The following is a 15,879-nucleotide window of genomic DNA, read 5'->3' as shown; positions in this document are numbered from 1 at the left end:
TCTGAATCAGGTTTATTGACAAGTATAGGTTTACTTTTTTCCTTTCCCCGTGCTTCACTGTTGGGAACTGCAAGGTGAGCAGATTGTGTGTGAACTCGCTCACACAGGAAATGAACCGACAAATCAGGATGAAATGAAAATCAAATGATAGTGGGTCGGCTGGGAGAGACAATTACCTCTAATGAACAACATTTGTCCCCGGCACACAGTCTCAATCAAATCATCCCTCCTCCTCTCAGACTCTATTCCTGACACTCACTTCCTGTCAACACCCCTCTCTCCTTTCCCTCCATTCTTTGCTTCTTTGCCCCTGTCATCATCCCTCTGCTGTTGTTGATGTCTCCAGAGGGATGTGGGATGCTGCAGGAGTAACAGGTGTCTCATTACTGAAGGCCGCAGACGCACGTACGCACGCACGCACGCACGCACACACACACACCATGTATACATTACTTCAGGGGACATTGCATTGACTTGCATGCATTTCCTGGAGACTTATCCTAACTTTAACCATAACCAACACATGCCTAATCCTAACCCTTACCCTTACCCTAACCAAGTCTTCACCCTAAAATTAATGATTCCCAATGATTATGGGGACCTCCATTTTGTCCCCATAAGGGAAGCCAGTCCCCACACGTGACTGTGTAAACAGATTTAGGTCCCCACAAGGATAGTAATGCTAGGCCACACACACACACACACACACACACACACACACACACATTTGAAAAGTGAAAAGCAATGGCAGCGAGATGATAACTCCTCCTCACTTTTTGGTCATAATTTCATGGGTAAATTAGCAGGCATGAATCATGTTAAGCCCGGAGTCTATATTGAGACACATGCCCACACGACTGCCACACATTTTTAAATATATTTTAAAATATCCTGTTTAACACCAGCGCAAGATTTACTGGAAAGCTCTGAGCTATGAAAGGAAGTGCTTTTTGATTTTTCACCCATCATTTTTGGGAAGATCAACTCTCTCTCATTTATCTGGCACAGTGGTGGAGACAGTGGGGGCAAGTACATGTACTGAAGTGATGCACTTAAGTACACATTTAAGGTACTTGTACTTCAATTTGTATGTTGTGTCTCTACTGTGACATGTCTCCATGCTTTAATGTTCAGAAAGGTCTTTATTTCTCTCATACTGCCTGTGCTGCAGCACCTCTTTTCACCCTCTGTCTGAAACCAGAACCCAGTCTGCTCTGATTGGTTAGCTGGCCGGCTCTGTTGTGATTGGTCAACCACTTAGAGATGTCCCTTATCACGTACAATGTGTTGGAGTGGAACTTTGGGATTTTAGCCTTTGCAGACCATTGACATACACAAACACCTATATTACACATTACAGGAAAGGGAAACAACTGAAAGCATAATAGGGCCTTGTTAAGGTAAAAAATCTGAGCATTTGTTCCATTACTGTTAGAAATTGGCCCTAAAGATAATCAAAACATTGTGATTCCTTCATTAAAAAAAAATCCTGTGTTGTGTGCTCATTATATTGTCTCTCCGCGGCAGAAATGATCTCTCATTCCTCAGCTGCAGACTTTCCTCTATCTCCAGGCACACACACACACACACACACACACACACACACACACACACACACACACACACACACACACACACACACACACACACACACACACACTTAAATGAGTCCCAATGAGGCGTGAAACTGTCAGTTTGTGCGCGGCTGTCTGCTTGTTAGAGAGATACCGGCTGCTTACATTTCTCTGCATCACTGCGAGGGAAAAGAAACCTAGTGCTCCAGTTCATGGACTGCAGCAAAGTAAATCAGGTGCAGCGACAATAGTTATGTATGAAAGTATGTATTTTCTTTTATCCAAAGCACTTTTCAGAACCACACTTTGAGGGGGATTTACAGTAAAAGTCCTGCCAGTGTGAGTGCTCTGCAAGCGGCCGAGGATTAATCGGGATGTTCTGTGTGTGTGACCAGCTGGGTCATTACCCAGTCACTCAGAGGCCATTATCCTCGAGGGGGTCTGGACACTAAATGTTTGATAAGGCTCTAAAGTGGATGACCTGTTTTTATTTTCATATTTTACGGATTTACACTGAAGACACCAATTAAAATCTAAGGCATCCATGGAGAAATAATAATTACTTTGGGTTCCTCAGGTACACTTTAATCTTGAACATACATGAAATCGCTAATCTTATCTGAGTTACTTTTTCATCTCTAACATTATTTTAATTTTATTTATTTTCTTCTGTATTTTTTTGCTATTTATTAATATATATTATTTTTCACATGATTTTTCGTAATTTATTAATTTGTAAATATATTATAATTTTAATTATTAATATTAATTATGATTATTTCATTTTTGATTTAATTATGATTATATTAACGTGATTTTTCTATCATTTTTGCTATGACTTGTCTTATTCCGTATCATGTAAAGAATTGACAGGAAAATAACAAGCACACTTCTGTATTTTGTTTTTTGCAATGAAGGGATTATGTTGTTGATAACAAGGAAAATATCTTAGAATCCATACAATAGTGGATCTTCGACAATCTCGAAGAAAATAAAGAAAGCTCTCTCGATGTGTTTGGTGCAGTCTGCAGCAGAACGAGTGTGAGTGTTGGCTCAGCAAAGTCCTGAGAGATGAGAGTGAGTGGAGATGAGTCACGCAGCGATCTGATCATCCTTCCTCCACTTCCCCTCCATCAGAGCCAAAGTTCGTCATAACCATTCAATCTTTGATCTGCAGCACATTCAGTTAAAAACAGAGCAGAAATAGAGAGAAACAGCTGCAAGACTTCATGACATGTTGTTTTTATTATCAAAATGTGTGGATAGGATGTATAAAAATATCATTAACAAAGATAAATAATACTATGTATAATTGGTACTGCATATAAAAGGGTTTTGCATGGCCTTGGAGCACGTACACAATACAGTTCTATTGTCGGCTTTGTCAGTGTTTTTCGGCAACTGTAGAGACACAATGTGTGTGTTGAAGAGTTCTTTGCTGAAGCCTGTTCATTGCTGCCAGGGTCATAAAATGTTGCACATCCTGGTGGTTTCTGGGAACTGTAGTCTGGTGGGCAGAGAGTCTTCTGGCAGCTTTGGGATCCCATCGAGGATCTCAAGCTTTGGCAAACAGAGGAAAACACTGCAAAGAGACAAGAAGCAGAATGAACATCCGGACCATGGTGACATCACTATTTAATACTCCCGCTTCTATTGGCTAGAGTTACAACAGGTGATAGGCTAAGGGGCGGGACATCTCTAAGCGGTTGACAAATCACAACAGAGCTCGCCAGCTAACCAATCAGAGCAGACTGGGCTCTGGTTTCAGACAGAGGGTGAAAAGATGTGCTGCAGTACAGGCAGTATGAGAAAAATAAAGAGCTTTTTGAACATTAAAGCATGGAGACATGTCACTGTCAACATGAAACCAAATATGAACCTGAAAATGAGCAACACACACACACACACACACACACACACACACACACACACACACACACACACACACACACACACACACACACACACACACCTTTTTATCGCTTGCTATACGGATTGCATCGATGAATCTCTTTGAAGGTCTTTGAAGACAAAGCCTTCTCTTTAACAACCTTTTACACCATGTCTAACTTTACTGCCCCTGCCCCCTCGTTTTGATCCACCTTCTTCATACGTGTCCACTCACCGTGCACGGTAGTCCTGAGTGAAGGTCACAGGGTTGCGGCTCAGGTTGAGGGAGCGCAGAGGGCCGATCCCCAGAGCCCCCAGACCCCCCAGGGAGCCGATGGCGTTCTCAGACAGAGAGAGGTGCTCCACGGCGGGGAGCTTTGGCAGCTGACGCAAACACAGCAGGTGGTTACGCTGCAGGTTGAGCATTCTGCACCTGCAAGGAGGAAGCACAATGCGGTTATGGTTATTACATTGCTTTATGAACAGACAGGCAGGTACAAGTGGTTTAAAGGTCAAAGATGGGTTCGGGTAACAGTAAAACAGGGAACATGTGTTGCAAAATGGATGAAAGAGAAGGATGAAAGGAATATAAAAAGGTTAGAAAAGAACTATAATTTCACGGGAAGACTAGGGGTAGAGGAATGTGAGAATTTCGTTGGGGATATTTCCAAATATCTGGAACAAACTCCCAGAAACCTGCAGGTCCGCTGCAACTCTCACTACTTTTAAAACCAGGCTGAAGACTTTTCTTTTTGCCGCTGCGTTTAATTGAACTATTCATATCTTAAACTGCACTGTAACTATTAATGTTTTATTATCGTTGCTTTTTAATGTTTCTAATGTGTTTTATGCTCTTAAAGGTGGGGTAGGTAATTCACTTCAGAAACACTTTTTGTTATATTCCATGGAATGCTCTTAACATCCCGATAGCAATGAATACATTAAATGCTTTGACAATAAATACATAAAAAAAATGTCATCTGTGGAAGCCGTGGCGCTGTAAAAAGCACGACCAATCATCTGAGCCGGCCCGGCTAAAATAACTGGATGGCCTACCTGCCTGTCAGCCTTCCATCTCGTGCACTAACTTATCTCGTGCCCTCATTGGTCATGTGCACGTTTGTGTGTGTTGGAGGAGGGGCTCTGTAAGGAAGAGGCAGATTTTTTCCGCACTCGAGCTGGTTTCTCCATTCTTACCTACCCTACCTTTCATGTCTTTCATTTTTGTAAAACACTTTGAATTGCCTTGTGTTGGAAAGTGCTATATAAATAAACTTGCCTTGCCTCACTTAATTGGCACAATATCAGAAACACCACATGAAGAAATATATGTTATTAAATTATTAAACTGAAAGTCAGCCATAGTGTATATATTGAAAGAGTCTTCCAATCACTACATTTACGGGAAATGGGAAACTGCACAAATACAAAAATGACAACTTAGTTATGTCAAGTGGCAAAGACAGAAGAACATGGAGACTACCTACATGTTACAGATATATGTCCTTGTCCAAAATAAACAGCTTTCCAATCAGACTACAGCAGTTATATTGAGAGGCGCTAAACTGGTGCACTTTGGGTAGTGTAGTTTCTACCTTGGCAGACGTACAGAACTCAGGTTGGTGAGGGAGTTGTCAACCAGTTGTAGATTCTCCACACGGATCAACCGGCGGAGGATCCGGAGGAAATTCTCTTTTTGGAACGGGTCACCCAAATTCTGGTAGGACAGATTTAACTCCTGAGGGGAGAGACAGGTAGAGAACGTTTTCATCTGCCTCTGTCACAACTCTAGCAAGCGCCAAACATTCATTCATTGCTCTTATAATTTAAATTATATATTACCATTTCACCTCCAATAGTATATAACGCCACATTTTCACTCATTCTATTTGACTGATTAACAGATTGTTATGTCTTTCAACAGATTCTGCAAACATATGATATTTGGTATCAGATGCTTCCTGGTATCTGTTTCTGATTATCTAGTAAACGGCCTTCTTGTAAAACAATCCGGTTGTAGACGTTGTCTCTCATCACATATCCAATATTGGATCTCAAGTTGCTAATCGGGCATTAAACTACTGACCAGCGAAATGAAAAGGAAGTCCAGGCCTGGACATGTGTTCGCTACATCTGAACAAAGAAGCATTGTTACCTGCACCAAGAGGAGACTGATAGCCAATGGGTTACTAGAGAGTTGAAATGTAGAGTAAGTATGTTTTCATTGATAACATTTGTTTTGTTTTTCCCAGTGTTTGTCTTAATCCTTGGTAAAAAATAACTTTTATCTTACTGTCCATCTTTGTGGCATGCCCTTGTATTACAACTTGTTGTGTTTAGAAGTCATTTCAGTCTCCTTTTCTCCCTCCCTCTATCCTGTTGCTCTTCACCTGCTTGCATTATGTTTAACATTGTACGCACGCACGCACGCACGCACGCACGCACGCACGCACGCACGCACGCACGCACGCACGCACGCACGCACGCACGCACGCACGCACGCACGCACGCACGCACGCACGCACGCACGCATGCGCACACTCACACACACACACACACACACACACACACACACACACACACACACACACACACACACACACACACACACACACACACACACACACACACACACACACAGCTTCCTGACTTACCAGACAGTTCTCCCAGTTCTCTTGCAGTCTATCCTCCCATCGTTGTCCTTCCTCCTCTCTCCTCCTTCTCCTCCCTCTCTCCAAACAGAGGTCATCCCCCTCTCTTTGGAACAGCTCCTCATCTGATGGCCCTTTAATGATGACATAGTAGTAAAATAGATAAGTCATGTCAACAATGTTTACATGATTATTCTGGTCTGTGGCTTCCAATGAATGGCTGAAGAATTCCTGTTTTCTTTTACACTTGCAAAAACTAAATATAATTGTACAAGTTAATTCTCTCAAACATAGAAACCATATTGCAGAACTGCATGAGTTAGAAAACTGTAATCTCTTATTGTTATTTTATTACATTATTATCCTGTCTCTTTGAATCCAAAGTTACTGCAGAAAAAAGAGCAAACTTCCAGAGGATATTCTGGACTATCAAAGTGCAAAGGTAGGGGTTTTCTCAGCGTGATCCAGACCTTCTCTGACCCTGGGGCAGGTCAGCTGGTCGCCCGTTACATCACACTGCTCCAGGCGATGCCAAGACACGAAGCGGAAACGACTCGAGGGAAGCTGAAAAAGAAGAAGAAGAGAGCAGGGTGAGTTTTGTGGTCACTCACAGGGAAAATGAGTGGCAACAGGATGTTCAGTTTTCAAATAATAGTCATTTCCCGTTATAAATAAGAAAGCAAAACGTACCCAGGCAAATACAGAACAATATCGTATGTGCTCTTTCAAGATAAGAGAAATAATGATACGTGACATTTTTTGTATGTATGGTGATGGCAGGTCACAGGTGGAGATGTGTGGTATAGAAAAGTGTAACCATGGTTCCTAACTGTCTTTAAAAAGGGGCCCCATTATGCTTTATGGGGTGTTCCTTTTCCTGTAGTGTTGGATAGGTTTTAGTGCATGTAAATGGTCTGCAAAAGCTAAAATCCCTGTGTTCTCTCCATAGGGAGTTTCTCTCCCACACTCCCCCCCCCACCCCCCCCCTGCCTGAAACGCCTCCATTGGACTCCTTTGTTTACTTCCGGAACATAATGACATCACTATGTAACACTCACACTTCTGTTGGCTAGCGCTCCAACACATTGTACGTGCTAATGGGAAGGACATCTCTAAGCAGTTGACCAATCACAAAAGAGCCGGCCAGCTAACCAATCAGAGCAGACTGGGCTCTGGTTCCAGACAGAGGGTGAAAAGAGGTGCTGCAGCACAGGCAGTATGAGAAAAATAAAGAGCTTTTTGAACATTAAAGCATGGAGACATGTCCCAGTAGAGACACTAAATACAAATATGAACCTTTGTATAATATGTATTTTTAAAGTTAATGAATGCAATGAGTTCAACTATAGTCATCAAAGGCTGTATAATATGATGCACAACTCAGCATAAACAAAGCCCTCTACCGTTCAGTGTAATGCCGAAGACACCAGTGATTGGGAGTAGAGGACACACACTAAAGCTTAATCTACCGCAGCTTCCATTAGGGCCGGCTTAAACTCTCTTCCCTCAGCGTGCAGTTAGTGTGAAGCTTAAATCAATGGGTTATTTCTTAGACCATTAACCAATACTGCTTTACGTGTTAACAAGGTGAAGTTTTTACTCAAACTCCTGCAGGTTTGCTGATGCTTGACAAGAAGTAATAATGTTTTATCATCTGATGATGGCAGCCTCCTACTTCTTACACCCCTTATCTTTCATATCTTTACACACCAGTACAGATCTTTCTGCCAATGCAGTATTTCAGGTATCACATCACACTGTAGACGATCAAATAGCAAATCCAAGTGAGATTTTATTTAAATTAATTGAGCAAGTGAATCTACTCTTTGCTTGTCCTAAAACATTTAATTGTCTTTATTCTAGTGACTCTCACCTCCAAATGGTGACGTTTTACTTCAGTGGGATGCAGGAACTCTTACATGACCTTTTCAACCCCCAATACACTCATCTCATTCGACCTTACTTTGTCTGTAACTTTACACCTTCCTCTGTTACTCTAGACCACATGTGTCAAACTCAAGGCCCGGGGGCCAAATCAGGCCCGTGGTGGATTTAATTTCGGCCCGCAGGATAATTTGTAATTACTATTAGATCTGGCCCTCCGGTATATTGCACGCACACCTTCACTCAATCCTGAGGGTCTCCTCCGCTCAGAGCCTGACCCCAAACATTGATGACCTTGCACCCAAGATGAGATGCCAGGTATCTGGCTTGAACTAGCATCACAGAGCAGCAACCTGAGTTTCAATGGATGTTTCCTTCTGGACTTTTTTACTTGCAACAACAGGGCATGTTTGGTTTGTTCTTTGAGGGAAATAGTTTTTTTGAAGCTGTTGTTGGCCTGTGGAAAAATGTAATCATAAGAAATGACTCCGGAAAAGCTGCAGATAGAGCCATAAGAAATGAATGCAACTGATTATTTAAAGTTTAATAGGCAACCATTTAAGCTTTGTTAGTTCCAGGTTTAATAGTGCAATAAGTTAATTTCAATAAGTTTTGCAATAAACATTGAACCAGTCCGGCCATCGACTAGTACCGATTTTTTTATGTTGGCCCACTGTGTATTTGAGTTTGACACCCCTGACCCGCTACTCATTGACTCACAAACAGCCCCAGGTCACCAGCTCACTTTTGACTAGCATAAGTATAAAAGACTGAAAGGAATAAAAACCAAACTTGGCAGAATGACGTACACCAATACAATTGTTGGATAGGTGGTTGGGGAATTAAATGTACATATAATATCATGATGAGCTTGATTAGTAGAACATGTGGATTCAGGATTTCTAGTTAATTTGTTGATTGGAATTCTTTCAGACGAGATACTATATGGTAAAGTGTTCAGGTGCAAGGCAAAAACTGTCAACTGATAATGAGACCACCTTAATTTGTTATCATTGCACCTGATGACAAGAAAACATTAAAGCCTTTTTGGTGGTACCGATGCCCCAGATTATAGCTTGAGGGAGCCTCAGAACCAACGCCCAATTAAATAAAAATGTAAAAACATTGAAAGTTGAACGGCCCCCCTCACACTTCTACGTGAGTCGGGGTTACAGGCGGGTAACCTTAAGCTCATCAGAGAGAAACCAATCCTTCCACTTGGCATGAGTGATTTGAGTGGTCAGAGCTAAAGAGTAGGGGGAGCGGCAAACCATCGTAAATGAAACAGAAACTCGCCGAGTGCTACGATACTTCCCAAAAGGGTCTATGACAAACAGTTCATGACTTATGAAAGGGGTGTTGTAACAGTGTAGGGGGCGGGGTAAACATTGGCCTCCAGATGTTTTCATGGCTGGACCAACATCATCCACATGTAATTGGTGAATTAAACCAACGTCTGATAGAGTTAACATTTTTTTAATCTTTTGTATAATGGCCAAAATGGCAGCCTAGCCACAGCAAAGTCTTTTCATGAAAACTCACGATTTTGATTAATGTTCAGGCTCAAGGTCTTGTGATCGTCCTGACCAAATTTGAAGTCAAACAGACGAGTTATGCAGGAAGATTCATGAATTTAAATATTTACAAAATGGAGCGTGCAGGCACTATTTTACTGAGAGTCAAGGATACATTCCTTCTCAAATAACTGATGCATGTATTAGAGCTGTTTCTTTTTCATAAATCCTCAATGTTTTTAAGTTTTAAGTTACGTGATTTTGAGTTGACTAAGTCAATGTGTTTGACTTATGTGTAATTAAAGAAATTAAAATGTAGACTAACAAATTTTGAGTCATGTCAAATTAAAAGTGTATGTTTGTGTACTTAATCCATTGCTGTACAGTAACTGAACATATTTGAGTTGACTTAATAATAAATATTGAGTTCAATTAACCCAAAAAAAAAAAAAAAAAGACTGAGTACTTATTTGTGTAAGTTCTGTTAACTTAATCCATTGGTAGAGGTGAATTCAAATGTTTAAGTCACAGTTAAGTTTAAGTTACCTGAATACATTTGAGTTGACTTAATAAGCCATTTTAATTTTACTGTAATCAATAGGTACATGTAGCATTTAATCCACATATTTGAGTTCTTGAAAAATGTAAGTTTTGAGTTAATTAACTTAAAATACTTAAGGCAATCAGTTGCCCTAATTTTTTTTGAGTTAAGTTGACTTATTGGGGCTTACAGTGTAGGTTTCAGAATCAATCTCAACTACAAAAGTTAAAACAGCAAAAAAGTCTCAGGGGGGCTAAAGTCCAGAGTTTCTTTCTGACAATATCGGCTGACAAGAAGCTTGCATATAATGGAGAAAGAATCCGATCAGCAGTTCTCTGCCTCTTTTGAACCCTCTAGAAAAGGCGTTGTCACACTCTGATTGGTCGAGAGGGGAAATGCCCCAAGCTGCTCTCACTTCTTAATTAACAGCCAGTCCAAACACCCTGTGCAACAGGTGATCTGAATCACCTGCAATCAACTCAGGGGAATTGTGACATTCAGCTCACATGGAATTGGAAACAAGCAAAATGACAACAAGTATTAAGGAGTGGGGGACTGTCGCACATTATGTACACAAGCAATACAAATATCCCAAGTACAATGTTCAACCTTTTTCTACTGTGCAATACAAATCTGTAAAAATGCTATTTTTCTTCATGATTTGAAGCAACACACTTTACATTTATACCATAATTAGTTTTTTGAACTTGTCTATAAGCCTTAAATAAAGTCTGTGGTTAACAAAAGCTGAACAATGTTTAACGCTTTGCTCTGCGACATAAAAAACGTCTGGTAAATGGCTGAAGCTTGTATGTTTCATAAAAAGGGCGGTTGTTAACAACTGTCTAAATGAGACTTCGAAACTTAAATTACATTAAAAAATAAAAACATTAACATGCTATTAAATGTAACACAAATGTTTAAAAAAGCACATAGAGTATATTCAGCTCCACATGGGAGGGTTAGGTGTAGATGCCAGCTTTCATCTCTCTTCATTCAAATAGTCAAGAGGGTAAAAAATCAATCTAGGTAAGAGGCCAGTGCCCTGAGGGGTAACATGGAGAGAGCTTGGAACAGACAGAGAATATTAGGATCAGTTCAGAGAGGGAGGAAGAGGAGAGGGAGGAAGAGGAGAGGGGTAAAGAGGAGAGGGAGAAAGAGGAGAGGGAGAAAGAGGAGAGGGAGGAAGAGGAGAGGGAGGAAGGCTGGAATGGAAAGATTAGGAGATGAGAGAAGGAGGTGGAAGAGGAAGGTGTAAAAAGATGGAAGAAGCAAAGCTAAAGAACGTGTAGCAAAAAAGCCTTTAGGAGAGCCCCAATGGATAACTGGCTTAATGTGTGTGTGTGTGTGTGTGTGTGTGTGTGTGTGTGTGTGTGTGTGTGTGTGTGTTTAGGTAATTATCTCTATTTGGGGATGTCCTTCTGTTTACCCACTCACGACATGGGGAGCTCTGCCGCTTTACGGACAACTAATCAGGTCCCAAAAAGGAGTCATTCTTAAAGGGCCTGTGAAGTGTTTTGCTTTGGCCCGTGTGTGTGTGTGTGTGTGTGTGTGTGTGTGTGTGTGTGTGTGTGTGTGTGTGTGTGTGTGTGTGTGTGTGCCACTTACAGGTGTAGCTACAAGTCCAGAATCGGGACTCTGGTCCACAGAGAGAGGTGTTCGTGTAACCCGGAGGTCGGAGCACTGGGAGGAGTGGGATTTGGGAAAACTGCCAGTGAGCGTGTTCACACCTGAAGAACTGAGACAGAAACATAAAGACGGGGTCACTCGGGACATTTTCACATCTTTTGGCAGCTGTCTTGTCGTAATGTAAGCCCTGCAGTGCGCTGAAACCCTGACCACCGGCCGAGTGGGTAGAGTTACGGAGAACTGGGCCTGACAATGCAGATTAGGACCCGTTGCCACGACAGCGGCAGACACCTGAGCAGTTGCTGTTAGCCCATAATAGCACCTGTATGCAGGGGATGGCCGGACCCGGGTGCCTCTTTAATTGGTGCTGCTTGTACAGTAATGAAATGTATTTGACCTCTCTTGGTAATGTATTATTTGCAATGCTAGTATAAGTGACTAGGCCTACTTACGTTTAATAAGTATGTATGTCATTTTAAAAATAAATGAAGGGCTATTAGACCTAGAATTTACTATCTATGTATATCTATAAAGTGACCTTTTGAAGGGGTGTCATTTTGAAGTAAAAATAATAACAAATTTTTCGTAACTTAACTAAATAGCCAAAAATAAACGACTCAATAAATGAACTATCTGCCGTTAACTGTATTAAAAAGGTAATATATGAAAATACATTTAGTCAAAATGTATGGAGAATATTTTTCTAAAATGTTTTCTTTTAAAAGGATTGAATAAATATATGACTGAAAAAATAAATAATTGAATGCCTCATATGATAAATAAATACACAAACACAAATACATCAATAAATACATAAATAAATAATTAAATAAAGGGAAAATGAAAGAAATAGGAAAGTAAACAAAAAGGCGAAAACATGTTAACAAAGTACATCTAAATAAAACTAACAATATATGTCACATTATATTAATTAAATAATGCCTACACTTAAGAACAGGTTAACGTATTCATCGAGTCATTTATTCATTGATTTCCTTCCTCCTATCTCTGGTCCCTTCAACCTGATGTAAAGTAATTAAACTGGCAAACGACCCACACTATCAGTGAACATGATATACCTGTAGTCTTACCTTTCTGACATGTCCCAATCTTCTGGAGGTGAATTCTCCCGGGCTTCTTCAACGCATGGAGAGCGGCTCGCTGTGGCCCGTCAGAGCAGCAGCTGTTTCCCATGGAGCCGCGGTCAGTGTTCACAGAGAGAGAAAGACTGTCCGTCCTTTCTGCTGCCGCTCGCTTCACAGACTGACACCAGAGCGGCAGGTGAGACGGCTGCTGGTTACCTGGCAACAGTGTTCAGTTGTATAACAATATAGGACAAAAAATGAATATTCAACTCGTTAATGACCTGTGAAAGCTCAATTACTTGATAAGAGAGATAACACTTCTTTTAAGAACCAACAAAAGTAAAGTAAATTACATTTGGTAAAAGGTTTTTTTGGTTTTAATTGTGTAGTAATCTGGGTATCAGTCACATTTACAGGGACTTAATACAATACCATTTTTAAATTTGGTCCTCTTATTCTTATCATACTAACTTTTTTAAATTTGAATTGTATTTATTCCATTACGTTTTGTAACTTAGATCTGCAAATAAAGTTGTCTAAATGTATGCATCAGTAAACTTCCATACAATGATGAATAAAAAACGGAATAATAAACCAAAATACTTCCTTACTTTACTTCAATATACATTTTCTGTGAATAACAGTACCTGTATGGAGGACTTCAGCCTCCTGGTGGCCATGGCAAGTCTAAACTGACTGTGGAAACTAAGGGATAGTGGGAAGAAATGCTAATCATTACTCAACTAGTCCAGTTTTATTTAATTAAAAGAGGTGCAAAATAATACATTTTAGAGTAGATTGTTGACGCATTAATGCTTCAGCAGACTTAATACACTATATGGTAGTTGTATGCAGGCTTTGGGAAGGATTACATAACAGAATTACGTAATCAGGATACAAACAATAGGTATCTGTATATTAAGGTTACCCTCACAACCCTGCCTGGTCTTTGTGGATATTTTCTGAAGGGTTATTCAGATGTATTAGTAGCAAAGAATGAAGACACAAGCCTTAGCTATCATACCAGCTGCTGAAAGTAATTTGTATCATAACTTCCTCCACCCCACGGGCTGTCGTTTCTCATCATTGTGTCTAAGATATTGCAGCACTAAGACACACTGAAGAATTGTAAAAGCTATTCGATTTTTCAAAGAGGTAAATGAAAACCTCTGGTACTGCAGGGGACTGTGCGAACGATTTCCTCTGACAGTACACTTGTGTTTCATCACAGATATTGCTTTTGCAAGTTATTCAAAGACAGAGTTATTATTTTAGCAGCAGTCAACTACATGTCTGCTTTTGCTGTTTAGCAGTTAAAGGATTCCACTTCATGTGTTCTTGTTTCATCTCGTCTGAAAGCCATCTCATAGATAATTAACGTTCCTAAAACGTCGACTGAAGATAAGGATGTCACATCAAAGCATCTTTTTGTGTTTTTTTTTCGTGTTTATCACAAACTAAAAACACTCATATGATGACGGGGAACATTTGTTAGGGATGCATTTATCACGTTTTATTTTCCTAATCACTTACTATATATTACTGTGCCAGTTTCATTCAGACAGCAATACATGTATTCGTTGTGCACTTATTCTCCAGATTTAAGCTTATAGGCCTGAAGCCTAAAAAAAAAAAATCTAATCTGCCAGTCCAGCTAACGATGATAATAATAATGAAATACACCCTATTCAATTATAACAAAATGCCTTTCTAAACCATCTGTTAAAAGTACAAACTGGAGTTCTGTTCAAACAATGGCCGACATAATAAATACAATTAAAAACACTTCACATTGTCTCGTTCGTACCCTGGGGACAGTAAGCAAACCTGTTTAAGAGAAGAATATTCCTGGAGGGTTTATATGAGGAAAGTAGGTCAGAAAAGTGTGTAATGTGTTCAGCTGTTCAACATGGGGCTGAGGATTAGTGCTTTCTACTGTAGTCCAACCCAATTAAGATATAATGCGTAGTTTACTTTTTTTCTCCAGATATGTATCCTATATTTTAAAGGTGATATATATGAGATGTATTGACCGCCAACAATGATATGGCTGTTAAAATTGAGATCTGCATTTGGGCTTTCCTCGACTTAAGAAATGTTAGCAGACTAAAAGACTAAAAAAGATTTTATCTCTTGATCTACTACATGATCCATTCGCCAGGACAGAATGTTACTTTAATAGAAATATTTAAAATAAATGTACTTTAAGAGAATACCGACTGGATCAACAGAGTCAACATGCAGGTCTCTCTTTTCCTCGGTCACCGTATATCCTTGCCTTGCCTAGCGATATGATTTGTTTCCTTGTGTGTGTGTGCGTGTGTGTGAGTGTGTGTGTGTGTGTGTGTGTGTGTGTGTGTGTGTGTAGTAGCTAGGTGATGCCACAGGCCTGAAACCACTCCAAGATGGCTTGGCAGGACATTGGGAAGCAGGACAGCCAACTTCTGCCCTCAGGTTGGCAGTTTAACAGTAACAGCCAACCTTGGGGCATTATATAAAACCCATTATATTCAGGCAGCATATTTATATATATATATATATATAACAGGATATATAAACCCTGAGCGTTTTGTTTTTCAGTCTCATCTAATCCTTCATTTTAAAGAACCTAAAAGTTGTATCATTAGCTGTTGGCATTCAGTTTAATATTGTCTTTTTGAGATTCATTCGTATTATTATTTCAGTCTTTTTTTTTTAACCCTAACCCTGCCTCTCTATTTCAGTTTAATTTGTTATCCGTACATTGTCTTGTGAATAATTTTTTGAATAAAGACAAAAAAAGAGAAGATAAATAAATAAACAATAAATAAATGTTTCAAATTAAAAACATTTTCAAATAAATAAATGTTTCACACTGTAAATGGCTGCTGTATACAGCTTGCATTCAAAAAAGGACACAGTTTTAAAGTTTTAAATGGGAACAAATTCATGTTTATTGAGTAAAAGACTACAGCTGGTGTTTCTGTTTCTCCCTGTATGTACATCCAGAAAATGGTGCAAGCAGATCTTCTTCAGTGCGCCTGCCTGCATGCTCCGGTCCGTCTCCATAGCAACCCGCCTTAGTTACGCAGCCTCCCCTGCTCACCTGTGAGATGCCCAGCTGGGGCCTGA

At 40.1% G+C, this 15,879-nt stretch overlaps 1 protein-coding gene across 1 annotated transcript; it reads right to left on the bottom strand.

The window, feature by feature from the left end:
* Positions 1-2,852: 2,852 nt before the first annotated feature.
* Positions 2,853-12,785, bottom strand: LOC117469968. The gene is made up of 6 exons (XM_034114467.1): positions 12,775-12,785; positions 11,663-11,792; positions 6,596-6,679; positions 5,060-5,202; positions 3,700-3,897; positions 2,853-3,156 (listed from the first exon to the last, which is right to left on the bottom strand). The coding sequence occupies exons 1-6, from the start codon at positions 12,783-12,785 to the stop codon at positions 3,039-3,041; spliced, it is 684 nt and encodes a 227-aa protein (XP_033970358.1). The 3' UTR covers positions 2,853-3,038.
* Between the last annotated feature and the right edge of the window lie 3,094 nt (positions 12,786-15,879).

Source organism: Trematomus bernacchii, unplaced genomic scaffold (assembly GCF_902827165.1).
Source record: "Trematomus bernacchii unplaced genomic scaffold, fTreBer1.1, whole genome shotgun sequence".
Lineage (NCBI taxonomy): Eukaryota > Metazoa > Chordata > Actinopteri > Perciformes > Nototheniidae > Trematomus > Trematomus bernacchii.
This window is presented reverse-complemented; position numbering and strand designations above follow the sequence as displayed.